The sequence below is a fragment of the Copadichromis virginalis genome, linkage group LG20 (genome assembly GCF_057382275.1).
Source record: "Copadichromis virginalis isolate Kocher_CV1m ecotype Utaka linkage group LG20, C_Virginalis_male_GT1.1, whole genome shotgun sequence".
Lineage (NCBI taxonomy): Eukaryota > Metazoa > Chordata > Actinopteri > Cichliformes > Cichlidae > Copadichromis > Copadichromis virginalis.
The window spans coordinates 19,300,276-19,326,501 of record NC_140637.1 but is presented as its reverse complement, the minus strand read 5'-3'; the positions used below and the strand labels follow the sequence as shown (position 1 = coordinate 19,326,501).

Below are 26,226 nucleotides of genomic sequence, written 5' to 3'. Positions count from 1 at the left end.
ATAATCATGTTGGAACATGAAATGGAATGTGTAAACGTGGCCCATATTTCTTTTTTCTTTTTTTTAAATGATCGCTTTTCCATTACAAGATAATTTTTGGATGATACATTTTCTTCTTGAGTGCAAACTCTGCTTGGAGGTAATGCATGTTCATCTGTTTCTGATTTAACACTTTGAAGACTTAAGTGCAACAGTCTATTACAGTCTCCTTCAGCAGTGAAAGGTGACAGTAAAGCCTCGGGGCTCATGTAATCAAATTTTTCGGCGCAATGAGCTTTAGACACTCTGGAACCTAATCATCAGACTACTGAGAACTTTCAAACTCCATGTTGCCGCTCTGCAGCTTTCATGGCATAGTCAACCACATTTATGTCATCACACTGATTGGCAGTGACAAGACGTTGGATTCAGAAGGCTCATTTTCTCTTTCAAAGTTACATCACCCTGCTAACTTGTGTCGGTTCAACTTGCTTCTTGAGCTGCACCGTTTCTAAATCATTTCCTACCAGTGGATGAGTCAACTTTCACATCCCGTGTATCCTGTTTTTTGTATTCAGAACTAAAGATAAATATACTGAATACTCAAAGCACTATACATGACTTGCATAACCAACCATCAGTGTGCACTTAAGGTAATTGCCATACCGGATATTCAGAAATGTATGAGGCTGAAATTATGGATGTGTGGGTTGACTGAGACTGAGATTCCTGAATTCCAATGTGCTGGATCCCATCTCACGCACATACGTCCCTGTCATCCTCCTATATAAAAGAGATAATAAATCAAACGCAGAGCAGTGGAGCCCTCTTGACCTAAATGGCATTCCTATCAACCACTAAGCACCTTGGCTGGCCTTTGAAAAGCTTTATTTCTTGACTGGAAGAAATGTTTGGAGAGAATAAATGAACTGTTACAGCTAGACGATGGAGCCTTCACTTGGTCATAGTTATTCCTGCTGAGGGGGCAGGGGCAGGTCTAATAAGAGACAGACCAGCAGCAGCCTTGTCATTAGCTGAGAGGCTGGCAGACCCCTGCTGCCTAATTGGCACAGGCTCACTGCTAACAAGGGCTCGCTACCAGCAGGGGAAACAGACCGGTAGCAAAAGGCACTGCAGTGTCCAGGTCTGTGCTGTCCTTGGAAAAACTGGTAGAAGTTACCCAGGGAACACCTGACCCATTAATGGAAGAAATGGAAAGCTGATGTCTTTTTAATGAGAACAATAAAGCTCATGAGCAAACTGCACCCCAGGCTTTGCTCTTTAAGAGAAGGGCTGGCTGAATGGATGGAGGGTTGCATTTAAACTGGCTTGGCTGGGTGATTAAATCAGCTTTCGTTTTCTCAATCATTTTTTTCCCCCCTGAGCAACGTGTGTAATTTTTCTGTAAACGAGCACGGTGAAATTTGCTGAAATTCTGTGGGGTTCTTGTTCTGTAACAAGGCAAAGTCACTTCCTCACCAATTGCATTTTCATACAGACACATACTGTTGTAATAAGAGCAGTAATAATAAGCAGATGAGTAGCTGCTCTGTCTCTTTGTCTTCCAAAAGTAATGAAACAATGACTAGGCGTCTATCTGATCACTATCGGAAGTTTGTAGATTTATGGCAGCTTTAATCTCTAGATCCAAACGGGTCTCATCTGTAAGCAATAAAGACTATATTAATATTAACAGGGGAGATCGACAGAAACGAGGTGCATTTACAAAAGAAAGAAAGAATAAGCACAAAAGAAAAGAGAGCTGGGCAAGAACGGACTTGCTCACACGTCTGTTTCTGCATCTATATAGTAGTAGGCCTTTGAAACACATGATCCGGCTTTTCACCTCACTCAAAAAACACTACGTTTATGAAATGTAAACACTGACAGTTCACTAGGCCAGACTAAGCTCATAAACCAGACTTCCAAGATCCTCATTTCACCATCCGGGGAAATTAGGAACAGCACAATCTAATGACTCCCAGCAAAGGCAGGCGTCTCACAAGAGACAGAAGAGGGACGAGGAGGTCACCGACCCTGCTGGACGTGTTGTCTGCACCTTCTGGATAAAAGGTGCTGTTGCAAACCATAGGAAACGAGAGAAAAGATCCAACACAGACCCAGCCCAGTTTGGCAGAACTAAGGAATCTCTCAGACAGCTGGATAAATACCCCTGGAATACAGGTATGCGTTTTGTGTAACTACATGCAGCCGAATTGTGCGTCACCCTTTACAGGGGCAGGGTGCTCAACACAGATTATATTCAAGTTGAGTTAGTTCTCTACTTTGGTAGCAGACCCAAGCCGACAGTATCCAAACCAGCTGTTGGGCTGACAGCTAAATCAATGTGTGAGCACTCCCTGTGTTAATCTATCCAAAGATAAAGTCTGGAGGTCAAAAAAACACTCACTGCTGTGAGTTTTACTATAACTGCACGAAGTCTGTTAGCATTTGGATTACTTTGTTTGATACAGAGCTATGGTGTTATAAATGTATGTATGTCCGCAGTGCCCCTGAGTTTGGTAACTAAGCCTCAGAGCTGGTTGGCTCATCTTCTTCTGTCATGTCTCCATCCCACAGGAATGAACACTCTATAAACAAGAGGTGTGTCAGCCCCAGGCTATACCTTTAATTGTTTTCTGTGCTCACAGTCCCCCCCGTAAGCCACTCATGCCACAGATACCTTAAAAAGCTGCGAAGCACTAGATTGGCTCAATTTGAAAGGGTGTGTAAAAAGCAAAAAGTGATTTATCCCTTCTTCTTCTTCCCCCTTCAGACTTTGACTTACCCTTTTTCACTGAGACCTGTCAGGACTGATTCCTTTCTCATGATTAAAAATGCCTCAAATTCACCATCATCGCGTGTCACAAAGAGGCTTAACAACATCCAAAAATAACTTTAAATTTGCATTTAACATGAGGTGTCACCACATATGGTAATATACAACGTTTCACTATTGAACAACATGTTTGTGCATGCGCGCATGCGTGTGTGTGTAACCTTTTGGCCTTTGGATACAGGTATGCTGGTTGTCACTCAGGAGAAAGCCCTCTCTGCAGCGGCACTCATAGCTGCCCATCATGTTGACGCATATCTGCTGACATCCGCCGTTGCCTTCAGAGCACTCATCCACATCTGCCCGGAGACACAAAGCAAAATTAACAAGAGTGCTTTGAGACAGACCAAAAATTACAATGATTAACAACTGTCTCAAGTCATCTGGGAAAATCATTACCCATTTAATAAACAAACTCGAACATGGATGATATGTATGTGAACAACTATTATCTATTTAAGAGTGCAAATGAAAGGTTTCTAAACACATTTTACAGAAATTTCAGATTTTAACTGTATTTTTTTACTGATGAAGAGTCTACAGCCATGCGCCTCATCTGTCCCACATTTTCATTTATCTCCAGGGATTGAAGTAATACTGTCACCCTGTAACTAGCTCTGGCTTATCATAATAGTCATTCAGTGGAAAACGGTTCACAAATATAGCTTTAGTAATTATCCAACTAGTGTCTCTTGCCATACTTGAAGCTCTCTTTCTGTGGCTGTAACTGAACCACAGAAATGCTTTTAGTAAATTGTCAAGAGTAACAATGTAAGAATGGTGATAGTTAGCATTTTATATCTACCATGTTCCCTGCCTTTGTTTACTGTGTTAGAATAAAAGTTTGTAGGTACGTGGTAATCAAAGTATTAGACAAATCTCAATTTTCACCAGATGATAAGGGCGAGGAGGACAAAAACACAAGCACAACATTTAATTCGCCTCAAAAGTCATATGTAGAGAAAGAAAAAAGTTAAGCAATACATTGAGATATACTGGGATTGTGAAGATTGTACCAGTTTTAATGATCTCTACAGATGCAGCACTAGCAGGGCTTAAACAATATATCATATTTTATCTAAGAATTAATTTAAAAATATATAATTTTTAATTAAAACATCTTCATCCTCTCAAAAAACCTGAGGTTATCATTTAAGTGCAAATGTCATACAAGAGTTTGTCTTAAGCTGAGGAGTTTGAATCTGTCATAATGGTTATCTGACATTGGAACCACAGCAGACTTGCACTAAAAACCTCCAACTGTGCGGCACTAAGCCGTAAAAATGCACATGCAGCACAATCCCTTGGCAACTGGGAAACCTGATCCACCTGGGCCAGAGTACCTGCTGATGACGAGTGTCTGTCAGCCCCGTGACGGGAGGAATGCAGAGAAAGGGAGGAATGAGGTGGGGGGAGGATGGTGAGGAAAAGAAGAGATGGAAAGAGTAGAGAGCAGGGGGGTTTTGCATTGGGGGAGGTGAGGAGGAGCTGCACCACAAGGGTATATGAAAGCAAAGCATTTACAAAGGTGTCAGTTTCCCTTTCTTTTCACAAAAAGAAAGGGAAACTGACCACAAGCAGGAGTTACTGACTTTATTTTCATTGGTAATTAATTGTGCTCTTCCAGCTGTTCTTTCTGAATATACAACTCCCATCCAGGCTCATTGTTCTTCTTGACAAAAGAAACAAATGAAAAGTAACACAAATGAAATTACGGTGCTTGTGTGTCATGTTTTGCTGCTTATTTTTGCCTGGAGTGCAGCAGAGCTTTGCTCCTGTCGCCCTCTGTGTGTCTGAGGTGTAGTTGTAGAGATGACACTCCATATTCTTCCTTTCCCTCAGATATGGGGTCCTGGTCCCTTTTTACTGACCACGCTGGAACCTTATCCAGTCCTCTGCTCAATCCATTAAAAATCTGCTGTATATACAAGCCTTTTTTTTAATAAACCGTCATGCGAAACTAATTTACTGTCTATTTGTCCAGTCTGAGAAGGCCTCTGGATTAAGTTTCCTTTCTGGGGAATTCTCAGTACGGGAAGAGCTAGAAATTAAACGTACTTTTCTTTTTTCCTTTATTTCCACTCACAGACTTGGATTCACTGGTGTACAAAAACACAAAGTGGCACCTGACTAGATGGAAACTTCTGGGGTTTATAAGTAGGTCAGTGGCAGGTAGCACTTATAAACCTTGTCAGCTTGCCAAGTGTGCTGTCCTGTCCTCACATTCCATGAGCAAAAATGTCTCTTTCCGCTAAAACAAAAAAACAAAACAAAAAACCCCCCCAAATGTGTCACATCAGTTAAGACTGATGGTAAAAACATTACTCTGCAACCAGGTGAAGCATCGTTATCTGAAAAACAAACTTTACAAGAAAGTTCACATTTAGGCTTAAACTCAAGAGTAAAAGACGGAGAATTTATGAAAAGCTTGGCGAGGCTTTCATTCAACTGTGTGGCTGCTTGGTGTTGACCTCGTGGTCTCATCTCTTCATCATGAAAGTGGCAGCGACAGAGGGAAGACCTTTGAGCTGACGAAAGCAGCCGGCAACCTACAGCTGCGCCTTTGCAGATAAACTGTTAGCACGTAGCAAAAAAAACTTTCACAACTCACAGAGAAATTTGTCCAAACATATCCAAAAGTCTCTTTTTCTGTTTCTTTCCCTTTCCTCTCTTCCTTCAACACACACACACACCTACCAAAAATTCGGAAATATAAAGGCTACATAAACACAACAGTCCTGGATGCATGAGCAAAATGCCCATGAGATATGCAACCAGTCTCCGAGGACCTGTGGGAATTCTCCTTCCATACCATCAGCGCATCAATGAAGGTTTAATTTCCTGATTCCTTCATCCTTCCAAATGAGGCGTCGTCTGTAGGTAGATCTCTCCTGTTTAAATAGCTCCCATAATTGCCTGTGTTGTGTGCTGGGCAAGGCTGGCGTCCAAAGCAAATATTTCCAAGCGGAAAGGGGTTCTGGCATGGCCAGGCGAAGTGCTCATGTTATTTGGACTTAAAACATTTTTTAAAAATTCTCTAGAGAGGGCAGGAAAAAAAACGTCTTAATCAAGTTAAAAGGGCTGCCTTCCTTCTGAAAAATGAGACATGTCTCTGCTCCATCCCTCCTTCACTTTAGGAGACGAAGGAGAAAGGAGGGCTCAAACTGAGAGAGATTAAGAGATTGGTTGTGTTTGCGGAGGCCATGTCCGTTGGTTTCTCAGATAGCTCTGCCTGTATATATAACATTTGGCCTTGCACAGAGCTTTAAAGTCGTGTAAACATGTTGGCTAGTGATGGGATTTCCGGCTCTTTTTAGAGATCCGGCTCTTTAGGTTCGGCTCACTAAAAAGAGCCGGCTCTTTCGGCTCCGAACCGGCTCTTCAGGTTGTTTTGTTGCTTTAATTAATTTATTATTAACAATAATATAAAATTATGCACAAAAGGAATTACTAACGTAAAAACAAGTGGTTTTATTTATATATGTTTATATATAAATATATGCGGTGGCCCCTAGAGACAAAACACGTACAAACTCCAAAACACATTTCTAGCATGAACTGAACTTCCAAAGCAGAGCTACTAGATCACTTAAATTACACAATTGAAAGCATGTGTGTATTGTTTGTGTATTTATACACAGGCACTCATATATATATTCAAATAATTTTAAAAAAAGTTCATTTACCTGTTATTACCACACACCAAATCCGGTCGTTGGTACTTGCTGGCTTGTGTAGCCACAAGATAACAAAGGCTCAACACTGCGCCCAGCATCCTGGAGCACTTCTGTTGTCTTTTGTACGTGTTTTGAGTTTTTATGTGCTTCTGAGTTTTTAAATGCTTCTGAGTTTTTACGTGCTTCGGAGTTTGTACGTGTTTTTACGTGTTTTGGAGTTTGTACATGCTTCAGAGTTCGTACGTGATTTGAAGTTTGTATGTGCTTTGTCTCTAGGGGCCACCGTAAATATACTTTTATTTATTCACTCCACATAAAATGTAATAAATAAATCATATAATACAAAAATCAACTATTCACATTTCAAGTTTTAACTATTTAAATTTTCAGCTTTTTCCTTTCACAAATTTAAAGTGAAAAGAACACAAAACACTGCAAACCACAACACAATTAAATATAAATTATAATATGAAAACTAAAAGAACATGCATATTCTCTGTCATATGGACCTGCATGAATAAACTTTCTCAATCCTTTATCATCTGCAACCGAAAATAGTTGTGGATGATTACTATACCTTTCTAATGTTGTTGTCCCTGCCTCTCTTTCTCTCTCTCTGGCTCTGTTCCTGTGCTACTGAGTGTAACTACCGCCCCTCCCCCCTCTGCCCAGCGTAAAGCACAAGGCTCGCGTGCAGAGTGAAGCGGAAAAAAAGTGCGAGAGAGAGAGGGTGAGAGAAAGAAAAAAAAAAAAAAACCCACGTGACGGCTCGCGATAAGGAGCCGGCTCGCGTCGTTCACGTCAAAGAGCCGGCTCTAAGAGCCATTTCGTTCGCGAACGACCCATCACTAATGTTGGCTGCTTTACAGAAACCCCTGAACCCCCTTTTTTGAAGAAATACGCTTTTCCTTCTCCGTTTTCTAAAGGTTCAGTGTCTTTTGGAACATTATTGCTGACAAAGACTTTTTTTTTTATTCTAGCGAGGAGTGTGGAAAAAAAAATGCTATCTGTGAGGCTGTCCATGTATCCATCCCAGTCCTTGGCCTCTATCTGAATCAAACAGAGCTGGCTCTGTAGTCTAGGAAGACCAGAGACAAGGAGATGAATGGACAGACATTGGCCTCTTTGCACAATTCATTCACAGGAGTCGAGTTGGCTTGCGCTCTTTTAAAAAGGCAGCAAAACAGGGCCATGTGCAGCAACAGCTGGTGGGCTACAGGAGCAGACTTTGCTGCTCTCATAGATGAGCAGAAATCAGCTTGGCTTGACTGAGCATCAGTGGGGAAGGAGTGGCACATCCACAGCCAGCTTCAATTAAAACAAGATCCCTTCTCATTTCAAACAGGATTACAGGATTTCCTATTTTTCTATGTTGCTTCTGGACTTCAGTGGCACAGCGCATTCATAAACCCACTTGACTTAGCAGTGACCATGACGCCAGTATTGAACATAGTCTGAGAGGACAAACTGAAGGCGCAGATGCTGAAGCTGCACACATTCAGCAGTACTCCAGCACCTGTCAGCTGAGTTTTTCTAAATTGATATAATGCAGGAAGTCCTGATCTTTCATCTGCAGAGCACACAATCTCTTAAATCACCAGAAATGTGTTTGACCATGACAGGGTGGAAGCCTTAAACGCTTATAGCGCTGAGCAATTTATTAGTTCCAGCTCTTCCTGTCCTCCCGACGCACTGTTTCAATACAGCTAACTGATTCACATCTGCTAAGCAAACATGAATTAATTCCGTTAACTATAGCATTTCATTCTTAAATCAGCAGCAAGGTTTGATTTTTTTATGCCATTACATAAACAACGCTAATAAAGCAATGATTAAATTCAGAAACGTTTTGACTTCACCCGTCTCCCAGGTAACCATTGTTGCAAACAAAGCACAGACTTAGATTTCAGATCCAATCACCCGCCGAGCTATTTCCTAAATGAAAATCTATGAGCTAAGCTCATGCTTAACAGTGTTCGTCTGCTCCTCCAAAACAAGTCTGGAAGTATTTTAAAAAGAAAACCTCAGGATAAATGTTTGGATGGACACTGCTATGTCAAGGAGACAAGAGGCCCTGCCATGATGGCTCCCAGTCTGCTGCATGCTTACATCCCTAAGACCAATCACAGGCTTGAGTTTCCCCCCAGAGCCCTGCCAGTGGGCTCAGCTGGAATTGTTCATTTCATGGTGGATGGGACTGAACAATCCTGAGAATGGAGAGAGAGAGAGAGAGTGGGCGATAGCTAATTCACCAATCTCACATCTATCCTTTAGCTCATCACTCCAGCTCCTCTGAGCTATGGAGAGACTCTCTCGTCCCAGCCCTTATCTGTCTGTTTCACAACAAAAGCAAAGTGACTTCTCGCTGGGGAGAAAGCTGGATATTTGCATCTGCAGCAAGAAGTCAAGAAGGGTTAGTGCTAAGCACAAGAAGTATCCGTATGGTCCTGAACGCCCCCTGGGTTTCATGACTGAGGGGTTAAACGGATAATCATTGCCCTGACTCATTTCTACACATTCAGGAGTTAAAAGTGGTAGTAAACCAAAGCTAGTGTCGAGTATTTTATGTCAGTGTCAGGGGTTTGGAGGTTATCCTCACTGCACTGGAAGAGTGGTCAATGCACTTAAGGAAAGCATTTAATAGGCTGCAATGCAAATCTGCGTGAAGGTCTTTGATGACCACCTTTTTCCATCAGAACCTGGTCAATAATACATCAGTCTGAAACCTCCCGTTTCATTAGCTTTCCTTGCAGCATGATCCCAAAGGATTACATAGATGGGGATGTGGTTCAGCCAGGAGACGACTCAGACACTTTTGTTTGATGGAAATGCTTCCTGTCATCTATGAAAGCAGGAGAAAACAACATCGCTACACAATTACAGCCTTTAGCAAAACACTAAACAGTGTTAAATGACATGACCTTTCCTCAGTTGCTACTTCAAAAGGGTCCTTCAAAAGCTCTTTTCAAGGCTGTAATGACATTGCTTTTGTGTTACAGTTCAAGCTACGTCTTTGGGGAAGGTTAAAGTAAAAGGGAATTCATTTCCCTACAGATTGCCCGAGGAATTGAGCTCTGCCAAATCAATACAAATCAAATCAGTGTTGGTCAATAAAAATCAAAGGAACATAGCATGCTAAGCTGTGTGTGGGGAGTATGTGGAGCTGGACAAAAAAAAAAAAATCAATTCTACAGAAAGAAGGATGGACATGTTCTGGACTGACGGAACAGGATGATGAGTAAAAGCAAATAACACGATGACAAACACTTATCCTTTGCAGTTTGATGGTGCTCTGTCAAACATTTGTAATGTCTATTTCAAGCCTGCCTTTGTTTCTCCCAGTGAGTCACACTCGGGATGCATGTGACTGTGGCATGCCTACTCTTGGGAGCAATAGAAATATCATTATTTGGGTGTATTAGCTCCGGAGAGAAGTGAAACGTTATCATTTGTGGTTTTAAGGAAGGGGTATTTATGCTGATACACATGGCATTATGCTTCTCGAGAGAGTTTAATGAACTAGCAAAGATAAGAGTGCATTTTGGTTTCTGTAGGACCTTAACCAAAACACATAAGTCATAAATGTGGGGACGCTGGTGCTACAGTGGGGAACTAATAGCGGTCCTCCATCTGGTTTTCATTGTAAAGAGGATGTGTGTTTTGGATTAAATTGACACCGATTCCTCTGTTTTTCCTCAGACTCAAGAAATCCTTTACAGCCTTGCCATGAAAGAGGTGCAGTGATTAAAAAGCACCCCTCCCTCACCTCTGCGAGATAATAGCCGTGACAGTTATAAAAGATGTAATCGAGTTCTTATATGCTTCACTTACTCTCCCTGTGATTTTTGAGAAGGTACAATAGCTCCCTCTGAGGTAAATTATACAAGAGTGGCATCTCACTCAGGACGCTGTGATATCGCATCGCTTCCACCTTGCTGACTTTCTGACATCTTTGTGGGGTTAGGGCAGACGAGGGAGACCTCAGAAACCAGAGCGTCCCCAGTGAGGCACACAAGGCAGTGTTCTGCTTCATGCTCCGCTGCCTTCTGCCACCGCCCAATGTCATTATGCTGCCAACACATCCAATTACAAGGAGCTCTGTGGCATGTGCGCCAGAGAGCAAACAAAGAAGACGCTGACAGGGATGCATGTGCGCTTGCCTAACCGGTGTCCCTGAGGTGACACTCGCACAAACACTCACACACACACACCATTGCCTACTGACTGCAGAAGAACCTTAGAGACCTGAAATCTCCTGTGGGAGTTTAAAGTGCACTGTAACCATGGGAAGAAAAACAAAAACATCAAATCAAATTGCTGGAGCTTTGTGGAGGAATAGCATGAGGTAAATCCAAAGGGAGCACCTTAAAGATCTCAGACTCTAAACTCACGGTGAACTTTTGAGGATCAGGTGAGTGTCTCCTCCACTGTGGCCTCGGGCACATCTGGTCTATAAGGGCTCTGAGGCTCTGACCTCGTCTGGGAACCAGCTGCTTAGGCTCTCCATTCCAGGGCCAAGGGGACTAATCTTTTCTCAGGGGCCAAAAAGGAGCTTAAACCTGGAAGAGGAAGCTGGGGGCCTTAAGATGAAACCTCCGCTATTCCTCTTCCTCTCCTCTCTCTGTTTGTGCTGAGGATTATTCCCTTAGCAGAGCAGAGCACGGGTATTAGAATGAATTAAATTCTCCAGAAAAAGCAGTCTCTAGAGCACTTTAAGGTCTCAAGACAAGAGCCGAGATTTGCAATTGACAGCTGCATATACACAATTCAGTCCGTCTTCAAACCCTCTTGGCTATGTTGAGATCAAAAAAATATATTTATTCATTTAATAATTGATAGATCGTTCAAAGAAATGCAAGAGAATTTCTGATACAAATCTCAAGCTTTTCAAAGAAGTCTTTGCCCACTTTCAAACGGGTCACTTGCGAGAAAAAACAAAAATAAAACATGGCAGCAGAATAAAGCAACAGAATAATAAAAAAAAAAGGAAACTTGAAAGCTCTCTCTGTGTTTGATCGTGTGTGTTTCACTATGACAAATTATATCAAAGGGATCGATGGACGCAATTCCGTTTGATGCGCCAGCAGCAGCCACACAAACAATGTATCGCAATTACACACCTGCACGCAAGGCACACCAAATGATCCACGCACAACTGAATGCCATTACTAAATGGTTTGGAAAATAACCCGGCTTTACATGATAAATACAAGCGCACGGGTGATAAAGAGGCAGAGAGCGAGAGAGAAAGAGAGACGGTAAGACTGAAGGAAAGAGGAGGGCATCGTCAAGTCAGGACAGGTTAATTATCGATCTAAAGATGGGAGTGTTTTCCATTCCATTGTAGCTTAATCCCAGCATTACATGCAGTTCATCAAGTAAATGTGGGGCTGATTCGAGCATGATGCCTTTCGTGCCCGCATGCAGAGTCTCTTTCACAGCAAATCGTTAGGTGCTGATAAGTTTTTCTGCCATCGCTTCATCTGAATGTGAATTCTGCTGTGATAGTCACATCTAACTTTACTCCACAACAAAATCACAGCAGCTCACAGGACTAGCTGGCTTTCAGCATCAAGTGAAATGCATCATGCTGAGGCTGTAACCAAGATGGAGATGATTTCTTAGGAGCAGCGAGGTCTCACTTTGGGATTTCAAATCAAAACAAAAGGAGCGAAGGATGAGTGGATGGGGTAAAAGGAGCGAGAGGAAAGGAGGGAATGGAGGTGGATGTGTGATGTCTATGTTTAGCAGCTCCAGCTGCAGAAAGAGAAACTATGTTTTCCTTTATTTCATAACCTTTTAAATGTAATACATTCTCAGTGAGGCCAACATGACTGGCACTTTGGTGAAATATGAAACCATGGGAAAACATGTCGGCTGACGGCTCACTCAGAGCTCGCAGCTCACGGTCGAACTCTTCATAAATTCTCTCCTTTTCATCAGAGATATTATAAATAAGGGCTGCATTTTCCTTTTGTGAAAGCACATGTGGAACTACCTGCTATGTGAACAAGGGAATGGCAAAAATATCTGAAGCAGCTGTCTAATAAGAGCCAAGTTTGGCCTTGAGACAGACATAATACCATCCATACTGGGACATTAAACATTCAGAGTGAAGGATCTTTGCAACTACACGGGTTAAATTATGGTTAGCTTGAAATTTGACACATGTAGCTAATTATATACAAGTTCTTCTGACAAAAGCCCGTTATGGAAACAGTGTTTGACCACATGATTGTGTGACACGTAGGAGAAAAAGCAACACACAAGATCACTTCAAATACTCACACATATACACTCACCGAGACAATTGTGCCCATCATGCGCCAAGCGAAAGCCGTCGTAGCACGTGCACCTGTAATTTCCCGGGATGTTGATGCACTCGTGGACGCAGCCGCCATTGTATTCAGTTGCACACTCGTCGACATCTGCAGAAAGATGACAACATGAATGTGCTTCAGAAATGTAGCTATAACAAACCAGTTGATTTTCAAAGTATGACCACGATTAAAGAAACGTTTCAACATTTCAGAAGTACGAAAATGTCTTCTTTTGCTGAGGGTTACTTTAGCAGAGTGACATGACTTTAATATTTGCGCATTCACTGTGAACATACAGCCAGGCAGTGGTGAGCTAAGCGTACAGCCTGGAAAATTGGAAACTTTTGGTCAAACTAGATCCAAATTAATAAAATCCACACCATTTTTCTAAACCTGTAACCTCCCTGTAATGGTTTACAGACAATAATATCCACACCTGCTGCTGGATCAAGGACTTCCTGGTAGCAACCTCACTCGTTACAATAAAGCTCTAATAAGCCTAATACATAAAGTCAAGCCAAAACCAATCATGTGTATAACCTTTATGTTTTTATCATTCTTGGCACAGATTAGACAAAGCTTGTTCAAAAATGATTAATTATTCCCTTAAAATAAACACATACACAATTAAGCAATCAGGTCAACTTTTAGAGGGCCCAAATCATCTGGTTTTGTTCCACCTCTGCTTTCACAAGTGCACTTTCAAGCTAAACATGGAAGAGACATCAGCTGTGGTAATTGGATGATTCACCTGCTACTGACATAACCTGGGAATCTGCCACAGACTGCTAATATTTTTCCTTTTATTAAAACCCAACAGCCTAAGCTTTTATGACAAAGTATCCTAAAATTTGCCAGTTTCCAGTTGCCAAGACATTGATTCTTACTCATGGAATGTTATTTCTGGCAACATGTTAAAGCATCAGAAACCATTTTTGTTCAGTCCAAGACACTAAAAACCTTTCTACCATGACCTAAAGTATAAAGTCAGCAGCAAAATATGTAGCTATTTATACAAAACACATACCTAACTATTAAGTTATCAGAGCAAGTTAAACTGCTTTGTCACCAGGAAGATATCTTCATGAAATCAGACAAGGCATTGATTTTAGTGACCCACTGCTAGTCGATACTGGGAAAGAAAAATGCTAATATTGATCTTATGACTAATAAAACCAACCTAACTTCAGCTCAAGTAGCTAAAAACTAAAGAAATGTGACACAGAAATGAGACGGAGGCAGAAAGATAAAGAGACTGCAGACTGCTATGACAGTTTAAGTGGAGTTGTCTTTTATGGTTATGATGATGGCTGAGGGGCCCATACTGAGGAGACCCAGACAAGGTGGATGAGAACACAGAGTACTTCCATTTCGCACTTACTGTCCCATTTAGGGCCAATGATTCTGGTTATTCAGCTCCTGCTTCAGACTGCCTCTCTCAGGGCTTAATTGGACTTGACAGCAGAGGGATGGAACTAAAACATAGAGACTCTCCTGCACTCTGCTTAGTCGCTTTCCACACGTCTGCGTCGTTCTCCGATCGTAGCACACGATCACCCATCACTTTTTCACTCTGTTCTAGAAACACCCACCACATGTTGATGAAACACTGACTCTCCTCGACTAACTAGCTTTTATTCAGAGCTGGGCACATCTGACCATGTCAGCGCCAAAGTTGTCTTCATTCATATCTAAAAGACCTGAAAGTTTACACAGTGCTGTGTAGGCCTTTATCATGCAAGAGTAATAGGTAAATATCAGATTATTGGCATGAGATATCGACACCCAAAAGAACCATGTTCAGTGACAAGAAGAACATGGAGTCCTGCGACAGATGGTATGATTCCCACATAGCCGTTATCTCAGCATCACGGAGTCAGTCTGGGATTACATCGAGAAGAGAGAGACTCAGACAGCTTAAATCCACAGAGGAACTGTGGCGGTTTCTCCACAAAGCTTAGGGAAAAAAGTCCCCGTAACAAGAACAACTTAACGATCTCTGACTCCAAACTACAGAAGCTCCCGGCTGTGCTAAATAAATAGATTTTTCCATTAAAAGGGAGGGCAGGAAATATTGTTAACTTCCACTGACATCTAAAGTCTAACTAAAAAGATAATAATAAAAACAAATCTATTTTTGTAAAGGAGCTAAAGTGAAATGTGAACAACTGCCCAACATATGAAAACTACACCTACAACACAGAGTGTGAAGCAACAAGCAACACTACAACCGCAGTAAAAATAAAGCGTGTTTAAGTCAAGCTGATGGTGATTTAAATTAGGTCTGCAAGTCAACACTGGAAAATAGTATTGGAATTTATGGAATTTAGCTGCAAAGTCATTTGTAAAGTCCAAAATGTTAGATCAGAAGGAAGCACATGTTTTCAGAGCTTTTGTTGAGTTCAGCTTCTTTAAGATAAAATGCTAGGAGTACTCGACCAATCAGCCAAACACCTAAAATTCGCCCAATATGAAGTTTTCTTTAGACTTTCTTTCTTTTTTAATTGAAAGGTAGCTGATAGCATTTTAAACCACCCGACAACCATTAGGGTATACTACAAGCCAAGTTCACCACAGTCAGGGTCTCTTTGTGTTAGAGGCCTTAAAAAACAAACAAAAAACATCTTCAGTCAGAGATAACAGGTATCATGTTGGTTATCAACTTTCTTCATTAACTCAGGCATTTTGCCTCAGGCATTCACATAAAAGGATTTGACTCTTTTATGCACAAACTGGATCAATTGAGCACCGCCTATTCCAATCAGAGACATTATTAGAGGAACTGATGTTGGAGCTCTGTAATTACATAACTTAGTTAAGCACCTTTCTACTGCAAGTCTCAGTCACACAATCACACACATACAGTCATGCAAAATTTTTAATGTATGCCTTTCTAAGATTTGCTCACACACTTACAGTCTGGTCAATGCAATGAGAGCAACTCAGAGGCTCAGTATCTTGCCCAAGGATACTTTGGCATGCACACTAGAGGAGTCAGTGTCATCAATGCACCAACCTTCCAATAAGGAGACAACTCGCTCTACCACCTGAGCCACAGTCGCCCAGGAAAAAGTAATTTGTTATACTGGTCGTTACTTTGCTTTCAGGTAACTCTGTAAAATAGCTGATTCTACAACCCCCCGCACACCAACACAAATCCCTAATTAGGACACACATTTCTAAAATCTTTTTCTTAGTAGAATACAAAGCTGACCACACAAAGTACAGATGAAAACCAGCACAAAAACGTGACTGCCACATTGATTCTGCTGTAGAAAGGTGAACTGGTAGCAAGGGAGGGTGCCTGATATGTTGTTACCTGTTGAAGTTAAGGGTCTGGCTGCTGGCGCCGCCACTCACTCTGGGATCTTGGCTAGCTTAGCGTTAGCATGCTGTCTTGGCAGATGCTTGGAAAGAAGTGAAGTTGTTTCTGTCCTGGGTGCAGTTTTCCACTTTACCATTTATCTCGTCCTTTTGTGTGAGGCAGGCAGACTAACAATTCCAAGGAACTGTACTACTGACTGCTTAGGGAAACAATTGTGCATGTAATAAGTGTCCTTGTGGATTTGTATTGCAGTGTATTTATTGGTTGGGGAATTGCTAAAATAAAAAATTAAATTAAAAATAAAATACAGTGTAAGTGTCATGCTGGTGACAGCAAGTTATCAGGTGATTGTTACAGTGCTGGCAAGTTGCCAGGTTGGGGGGGGGGGGTTATAATTAGTGGCCTTTTATTGTGATAGACTAATTTAATTAATTTTCAATTTAAGGAAAAAAATAATAAACCTGTATACATTTTTGGCTGATATTATCCTCTTGTTCCGTTTATTCTGGACTCGTCCCTGCATGATCTTTTGACTGCAAGATTTTATATGAGTAGGATTGAGGCCTCTGCACTCACCATGTGCACGTGTGATCACCACATAAACATCAAAAATACTTCACTTTTCTTGTCTTTATGCTTTCTGGTGCCCTTTTTCAACACAAGTAGGTGTTAACTTGGTGCAGCACTCAAAAATTACTATGACATTCAACAGGCAGCAAAGAAGTATTGAAGAGGCGGCAATACAAGTCACTGTACTCCTGCTTTTGAATTTTGTTTTACAAGTATTATCAACCTTGAGTTCAATGGAAACCCAACCTTGCACATATTTTACAATAAATTCAATAAAAGCAAACTTTTATGACCTACAGACAGAAAGCCATGAAAAGCACTTGGTCAAGTAAATGAAAGAATAATAACAGTAAGAGAAAAAAAATGGCACTTTGAAATACGGTTTTGTAATAATAGTAATAAAAATTGTGGGATATAATGATCCGGAGGCTTTGGGCCCATTGAAAAGGGCTAGAAAAACAGACTTGTGTCTGACAGTCTACAAGGCCTGCCTCCGGCTGTGGAAATATCCCTTACGGCTTGGCAGAGCCTTCGACTGCCGTTTCAGCCGCTATCTTAATTTTCTCCTCTAACATGTGTAGGAAATTTACTGCTTCATTTCATCTTGTCACAAAGGAGCACTCTGCACCTGGCTTTCACCTTCCCTCCATTTGCAGCCCTCTCTCTTGTCTTGCCTCCATTTTCAGGAAGTCTTTAAACTAATGAGTTATATTAACTGAGACATACGCTCTCATCACGCCCGTCACTGGCTCAGGGACTTGCATTCAGAGATGTAAAGCAAATTAACATTCGAAACATTGCATTTACTTCAGTGTATTGTACAAATCCTCCCCAAGCACCAAGTCACAGTTGAAAATAAGCATATTAATGCAATGACACTTTTACCTTCACAATGTTTGCCATCCCCTTTATAGCCTGACTTGCAGATACATTTGTATGACTTCAGGGTGTTCTGGCAGATGGCGTCAATGCTGCAGTTATCAAGTGCCTCTGCACATTCGTCCACATCTAGAAAAAAAAAAAAATAAGAGACACCAATTATATGGTGAAGCTAAAACATTCTTGGTGATAGCATTGCATTTATACCACACAAAAACATCCCCAATTTCTGAATGTAATGGGCCGCGCTCAGACACAAACAATTAAAATGAATACAAACCAAGCTTTAGTAAAAAGGCGGGGACACTTTTGTGGTAGGGCAATAACCATTATTTGTGCTTCAAGCAACCTCTAAATGAACACTTCATCTCAGAGCCTGAAAACAACTGGGATGCACTGGCCACTGAACCACAAATATCCCCAGACAGCCAACAAAGCAGCTCTGTGAGGCTGCATGTAAGCACATCAGCATGCTAAGACAGTGCAAATATACAGATTAGGAGCAGGTATGCTAATGTATAAGCATGTAAACATTTGTGAATTAGTACTAAAGGGAAGTGGAACTGAGGCTTTTGAGCATCACATTGCTTTTAGAAAGATATAGTACAGTAGTGCTGCTGACTTACATCTCAAAATAACTCTTATTCATCTTATGCTGGGCATAAGTGCATGTTCATTCACTGTCTGAAGCAAGCCAAGCTAGCTCCTCTCCCTTTAAGCAAACTTTCTTCTGATTGGTTGCCACTTCCAAACACTTCTGCATTCACAGGCAGAGCTGACATGATTGTAGAATATCTGCTCTTGCTGGCATCATTCAGATCCAAGAGTAGAAAAAAACATTGTAAGAAACTGAGCATTCAGAGCAGACTGAAGATTATTCTGGTCTCCTTGGGATTATATACATATAATGCTGACCTCATTATTTATTTTGAGCATTTACTGTTTTGACAGTAGAAGAAAAACCACAATAGTTCCCATTAAAACATTTAATGTCATTGACAGAATTATGCTAAGAAGAAATCAGGGATCATTAAGCCAGTAGACAACACAAACACCTAGCTTTGACCCGCAGCCTTTACTAAGCTAAAAAGCAAGTTTTCAGATGTACTTAAACAAGTCTTTCAAAGCCCAGTTTAACCAAACCCAGTTACACTTATTTGTTGCTCAGGAATGAATAACTGATTTTTGGCATTGATAATAGTTTTGTACAGAGCAATTTTAACTGTTGTGGAACCAAACAGAGTTTGGATTACAAAGAAGAAAAAGCAAAAGATAAGAATGGAAATGGATTTAACCAGAAGGAAGATCAGTTTGGCCTTCACGGAGCCCCTAATCCAGCCAAATCCCAGTTAACTAGCCCAGGTGTTTAGGATTACCCCCCTTCACACAGGGGGAGGGCAGCTTAACAAGGTTTACATAGCTTCCAATATCCACTCTTATCACAAGCCCTCTGCAGGAGCTGGCTGATCCCACTGGGAAATGACCAGGAACCCAAACCCCTGAGCTTAGCATTTTAGCTATATCTGCCTATTACTAGAGGATGTGAAGTCTGCACTGGAAAGGAGGACAGTGACACTGCAGAATTCCCAGAAATGGAAGATGAATGGAAAATGTGGAGAAGAAAACAGAATGCAATATGGTCACCGTGCAAACATCACTAACAGCAATAATACCACCACTAACAAAAGTCTCATATGCACATACTATAAGCAAGCATATAGTTTCTGAAGTTTAGCTTTAATAAGACTGTACACACAAACTGCGCAGAGCATACACAAGGCAAAAAACTCACAAACACAAATTAACTAGAAATTTAGGGATGTTGTGGCTCAGGAGATAGGGCGGGTCATCTACCAATTGCAAGGCAAATGGTTTGATTCCTGGCTGCTCCACTTTGCATGTCAAAGTGTCCACGGGCAAGATACCGAACCCCAAATTGTCCTTGATGCATCCATCAACTGTGTGCATATAGCATTAAAAGGCTGTGCGATTGTGGTTTGTAGTCTGAGTGTTCACAGAGAGTAGAAAAGCACTGTTTAAATTACCAGTCCGTTTGCCAGTCTCCAGACAAGTACCTGCTCTCATGGGCTCATTCAGACTTTATAGATTCTGTGATGATGAACCGAATCAGACATGCCTTGAGCTAAATACCCACAATGACAGCATTCAGTAAACTTTAGAAAAAACACATAATAATTTAGTAGTTTAAACAAGGTTTGCTCAGTATTTTAGTCGTGGTCGTCATTACTTAAACATCGCAGAACAGCATGAAAAGTAATTTAATGAGCATCCTGAGGATACACAATTCAATAACTGTAGGACAGAGATGACTAAAACAAGAGGCAATTATGTGAATGTATTCACAGATTCAGAGATTCTGTTCTCACTTAAATTGAAAGAGTTGTGATTCAAAGGTTCAGGCTATGCTTTTGTTGCACATTTGCTTGCCGATCCCAAGAGAAAATGTTGTTTAGTCCACAGACTTGGATTATGCTGTCTGAGCGACATGTCGGATCATCATACATCATTAGCAACTCCTACCCTCAACAATCTGTTTCAACCATCTGTAGCTTCCCAAAACCAACTATCCAGTATTCCAATATTTTCCTCTAGTTACAGGTATAGTCTGTATATAAAAAGTTAATCTAGCCACCATGAAGTCACCCACTGGTTTGTGAAGATCTGTTTTTTGGTGTTTTTCCAGTTGATAAGTTTAAAAAGTCATTTGTTAGTCTCTAAATCATGAATCATTTTATCATCTTTCTGGAAACCATAATGTATAAGGTGAACATCATTCTGTATTCAACTAGATTTTGAGGCCATGATAAAAATTAATTAATTAAAAAAAAAAAAAAAAGGGCCATTTTCCCATAGACTTTCTACAATTGGACTTCTAAATGCATCCAGATCGATCGGCCTTCCCGGCCATCACAAAGTTTGTTTTGAGATACCATAATCCGACAAACTGCTTTGGTGTTCTGAAAAAACAATTAACAATCAATCGTTCAGATATAATGTTTGGATCTATGAGATATATATATATATATATATATATATATATATATATATATATATATATATATATATATATATATATATATATATATATATATATATATATATATATATATATATATATATATATATATATATATATATATATAGTTATTTCTCCAGGCTACACTTGGGTGCGAGAGAGCAGAAGCAGATATTAGGCTAAAAGTGTCTCAAATGTTACATAACTGCCATGTTGTGATATATAATGTCTTTACCGACACTGACAGGCAGCAGCTTGCTGTGTGTTTAGGGTTTTAATACAACAGCCTTAACTTCTGAAACTGTAAAACTAACTATACAACACATGCACAGTACTCGAAATCCTCCAGGCAATTTATGAGTTGAAAAATAAAATGAAATGGATATTTTTGCCAAAATTACTTACAAATTTAGTCATCTTTAGACATGACAGAGTTGTGATACCAGTAACATTTGAGAAACAATGACAATGAACAACAGATAACTAACTTAACAGCTAGCAAACTGTTGGAATTCAGCTGAAAAGCAGGAAAATAGTCAACACAAATGTGTTTTAATTAAATTACTCTCTCACAGTCCCATTGTCTCTTTGTTGTGAGCTAAAGAAAATGAAATAAACATCAAAATTAAGAAATCCTGGCCCACAAACTACAATAGCCCATGTCTGTCAAAGCAATGTTTAAAAACCCACCCATAAAAGTCACTGGGAGCCTTCCAGTAGACACATAGACAACAAAAGCTAAATGCGATGGTCTCTCTGGAAACCCCACTGCCTTTGCCATGGAAATAAACATGTCAGAATCAATACACTCTTTGGTTCAGTCCAGGGGATGATCCTCTGAAGGCTTGAGAAAAATGTACAGGGCGTTCAGTAATGCCGCCCTGGTAATTGACTCATGCCTAAGATGAAAAAGATTGTGTTTTTCATTGAGAGGTTCTTTCATTCTTTTGTGTTGAGGAATCACATTTGTTGGGAACAAGTTAAGGCAGCATAGAATGAAGCCGGCGCTTCGAGACAAGGATGAATAAACAAAGTCAAAACAACAAAACCAAAGACGAGAGATATGTTGGGCAATGCTCAGATGTTTAAACAGTTTCCTCTGGGGAATGTGTCAGTTGGAATATTGCTGTCTTGTAGCTCTCCTCTGGTTTAAGCACTTGAGCATATTAAAGCCACAAATAGCTCAAGTCTGTGTTCAAACACACTGACATTTGTGGAATATTGAATCCAGTGACTACTCTGGATGAAACCAAGTCATACAATAATAAAGCATGTTTTCTCTCCCTGATTCCACTTCATTTCTTGCTTACATGGCATGCTCAATAAAACTCTAACCCCCACCATGCGTCAGACTTCTAAATCCCTGCATGGATTGTGACATGCCCTTACTCAGAAAGGCACAATTTGGAATTTTTTATTTTGGCATGATGGAACGTTGCGGGGTAAATTAAATGGGATTTTCTGTAATTGTATTCAATTCGCTGGATAAAACACGCTCCTGTCCTCAGAAGCGGTGATTAAGAAAGTTACTCCAAAAGCAGGCTCCATATTTAAGTCAAAGCAGCCAGCTTAATGCTGCTGGCTGTGGAGGTGAGACTTTGTCAGAGGTGCTTTTCCTCCCTGATTTATTAGAAAGCCCTGGGATAAGCAGTGTATTTAGCTGGGCCAGCTCAAGGGGGGTGTTAGCAGGAATAAGACTCAGAGGGGAGAGAGCGCGAGTGTGTGGGAGAATTGTAGGGCCGAAGGTGTGTAGTTCAAACATAGGGTAATGTTGACTTTGAGTATTGAGACCCTAGCTGTTTGCTTTGCCCCAAACCTGCCCGCCCCCTCAAACCCATCAACTTTCCTTCAAATACAGAAATAGACTGATTGGAGCTGGGACACCCAGAGGTGTAGCTTTACTTGTGCCGCCTGCAGTCAACTGTGAAATAATCGTCACAAATACGGAGCGAGAGATGCATTCAATAAGCGAAAGTAATAAAATATTCGGCCGTGTTTTCCTGACAGAATGATTTCGGTGCAATATTTGAACATTTGTGGTGAAGGATTAGAAACAAAACATTCCTCCTGACAAAGCCATTTTCCGATGAACTCCTTGATTTTCATGAGCCTTTTGCGACAGAAGAGGAAGGGTGCTGGGTTCAATGCCATAAAAATGTGTTCTTGGGATCACAGTGTTTGTCATACTGTGTATAATTACAAAGAAAAGTATTGTAATTATCCATCTTAGAACCACACTTACACTATAGTTTGGGTTGCGGTTGAGCAGGATGGGGTTAAGGTCAGGATAATTACTTTAGGTACAGAGCAGCTGTCAGAATGGCTGTAGCGCCTCTTTTATCTTCACCGTTGTAAATGATCCATATGATGTTTAACTCACAAGCCAACTATTTGTTGTGAAGCAAAGCAACTGGTGTGGAAAAACCAGCAATCATTTCTTCTCCATTGATTTGTGCTTGTAAAACACAAATGTGCATTTTCTGTATTAATAAAAGGATCCGGGCATGTTTTAAAATATTTTTAAAAAGTACTCCGATTTGAATAATGTGTGTTTTATACGCTTTTCCCCTAGAACCGTGTATTTACTTCCTTATTTGGGTGAAAAATGATTAGAATTATATCAACACCCTTGACCTCAGAGAAAAATACAAAATCTCTAATTATGTAAATAATAATCATTTTAGAAGTTGGAAACATTTTACAGTCCACTCTCACTGTCTGTGCAACAGATGCGCTTTGTTTGCAAAAAAAAAAAAAAAGAATCACACTGTTACACACAGAACCACAACCTTTCAAATTACTTCCAAAATGTCCAAAGAATAAACAAAAATGTTAGTCACTACGACATATACTGGAGGATGTCAAAATGCTCAGGAAAATCTCGACAAAGAGCCCAAGGTGTTAATCCAGCCTCTAGAGTCTTTAGCTCATTATCCGACCAAACACCAAAGGAAAACGTGCACATTTAATGTTGTATACAGCACATTTCCCACACTAATGTAAGGCTTTGTGATTCTTTCCTGTAACCTGGGAGTCACCAACGCAGCACTCTGGAAAAGCTGTAGCTACTGAAGTTGTGCTGGGGCAGCAAAAAAGTAGACCTCGAAAAAAAAGAAATCGTTTTGATGAAATGCAGACGTCAACATTAACACAAAATTTAGCATCTCGCCACCCTTCTTGCCCAGATCTCCTTTCAGCTAATGAAGGGACACAGTGTTGGCTGTCCAGCAAACCTCTAAAAAGTTGTGAATAAAAATATCCACTGCTTCCATTCGGGATATTTACACTCATCCTTCACACACTCTTAATGTTTAGGAATCATGACCACTGACTGATCCTGTGCTTTCAGAAACTGTGATCACAACTTCAAAACCCTGCGGGTCCCTCCCTGCTTATGTCCACCAATCATGAAGCCTCAGATTAATGTGAGGGTAAAAACGTACAAGAACCTACAAGATAAGTTTCAGCACCCAAGTCATGTTAACATGAAAGACATGAACTGTGTCCAACACCCTTAATTTATTTAGACATCTAGACACTTCATTTCTTATTGCTCAGGGCCACTCACCATCTGTTATGTCTATTAGGAGCACATAATAACACAACAAGGGTAGACTGACTGACCCTTATAGTGCTGCTGTATCCCGTAATGGTGTGCTACACCATTTTTTACACTGCCTAATGTTAGAGGTTGTTATATATATTAAAGGTGTTAATTTTTTAAAGTCTGGTTCTTTGCAAAAGAACAAATCTTTTCTTGCATTTCTTTTTTTTATAACAACAGCACAAAAAAATAACACATCTGCATTTTGTACAACAGTGTAAAGAGCGAGTAATCCTCTGATTATTTAAGATATCTAATCTAATGTGTGCCTGTATTATGTGAATTATTCTAATTCCTTTTCTAAGTCTTTAACAATCTCTTTTCACCCTCTTAATCCAAATTAATGTGCTCTTTACTTGTTATTACCATAGGTAAGAAAAAATGATCCTCTGATACTAGTTGATATTAAAAATTCATATTGGGATAGGCATGTATTTGCATTTCTTTATTGATACCAACTTCACTTGGTCATACGGACAAAAACTTCAAACAGCACAGCCCCTCCCCTTCACTAGCAGCTGAACAGGTGAACAGCAGCACAACAAACAAGGCAAAGGATCTTAAAGACACACCATGACCAATTTTATGACTTCAGTAAAGCTCTCAACATCAACAACACTGACGTATTAAACACTAATCATAAATGTTAACCTGGCGAGCGCACATGTTGACATTAGCCTTTTAACTATTAGCAATTATCCAAATTACCCACCCCCAACTGTTAAATTATCATTAAGGCAGCGGCTGGCGGCTATGGCTAATAATAAAACGATAATGTTAATGAGAGAGCTGGGGGGGGGGGAAACTATATTAGTCCCATTTTAGTTTAACCAGATAATTATTTGTGACTAACAAGTGTTATTTTTTTCCTTTAGTCACATGTTGAAGTAAAGAACAGTCTACCGGAAATTAGACAGCAAGAGTGGCAGTCTACCAACTTTTTGATCAGCAATGAAAATATGGTGCCAAGTCACCAGAAGCACAGGAAATACACAGGGCTGTAGCTGAATACATTTGGACAAACCAGCATTGTTCTAATCTAATCTGATATTTTTCTGGGCAATCGGTACAGAGTTTGAAATTTTAGTATCGTGACAACCCTCCTACACGGTGAGCTTCTCCATTACGCCAACAGCTGAAACGATGTATAATGGATACGTATTTGGGGTTCATTACAACATTTCAACTACTCAAGCCAACTCGTACACAATCTTTCTGTGTAATTCTTCCATCTGTTCGCTCCTTCATGAGCGTTTCAGAGTGTCTGCGCCTCATAGCATACATAAAGACAACCGCAGCGATGAGCCTGGAGACTGCAGAGTAAAGAGCAAGTGGATTCACCTCGTGTCATTTATAAAACATATCTCAAGGTAGCTCAAGCGCAGGCTTTGTGAATAAATAATGTCTTTTCTCTGTGATTTTGTTCATAGGCCAAGCATCTGGTGTCTTTACTTTAGCATGTGTGGCCTTAATAGACTATGACTCACAGACCTCCGGACCACCTCCAGAAGGAAAACACTTATTACAGTAATTAAGTGAATCATAGAGTAATACTAAGAGAGAACAGAGAAAGAGAGAGACTGACATGACACTCTGTTAAGTGTCAGAGGTCTAATACATACATACACCTCTGAATAAATGAGCAGAGCTTGTAACAGATCTCATTAGGAGCCCACTGACAAGAAATTAATCTGTTCTCTTCAAGTGATTTTTCAACCGTCTTGGAATGTGTCCTCAACTGTTAATGACTTCTTGGCCTCATGCAGGATATTTTATATGCGGGAAGGGTGGCACTTAGTCCAGCTGTATACCTTATATTTATGCAGCCAGAGCTAACTGACATGACACTCTCCACTCGGCACACAGCAATTGGTGGTTCATGCCAGATACAGTACCAACTTTAAAGATGGTAACATAGCAATTACAGCACAAGTGTGATATTTTTAGTTGTTTCCTGTCAAACTGAGGGATAAAGTGAATGGTTCTCTGTGTAAGCCAT

At 40.5% G+C, this 26,226-nt stretch overlaps 1 protein-coding gene across 2 annotated transcripts in view; it reads right to left on the bottom strand.

Moving 5' to 3' along the window:
* The window catches only part of scube3 (signal peptide, CUB domain, EGF-like 3), a 75,683-nt gene that overhangs the window by 40,616 nt on the left and 8,841 nt on the right, over window positions 1-26,226 (bottom strand). For both annotated transcript variants that reach the window (XM_085444994.1, XM_085444995.1), the window contains exons 2-4: window positions 17,593-17,715; window positions 12,795-12,920; window positions 2,980-3,114 (exon numbers count right to left, since the gene is read on the bottom strand). In XM_085444994.1, the coding sequence (XP_085301120.1) occupies window positions 2,980-3,114; window positions 12,795-12,920; window positions 17,593-17,715 (384 nt within the window). The remainder of the gene's footprint in view (window positions 1-2,979; window positions 3,115-12,794; window positions 12,921-17,592; window positions 17,716-26,226) is intronic.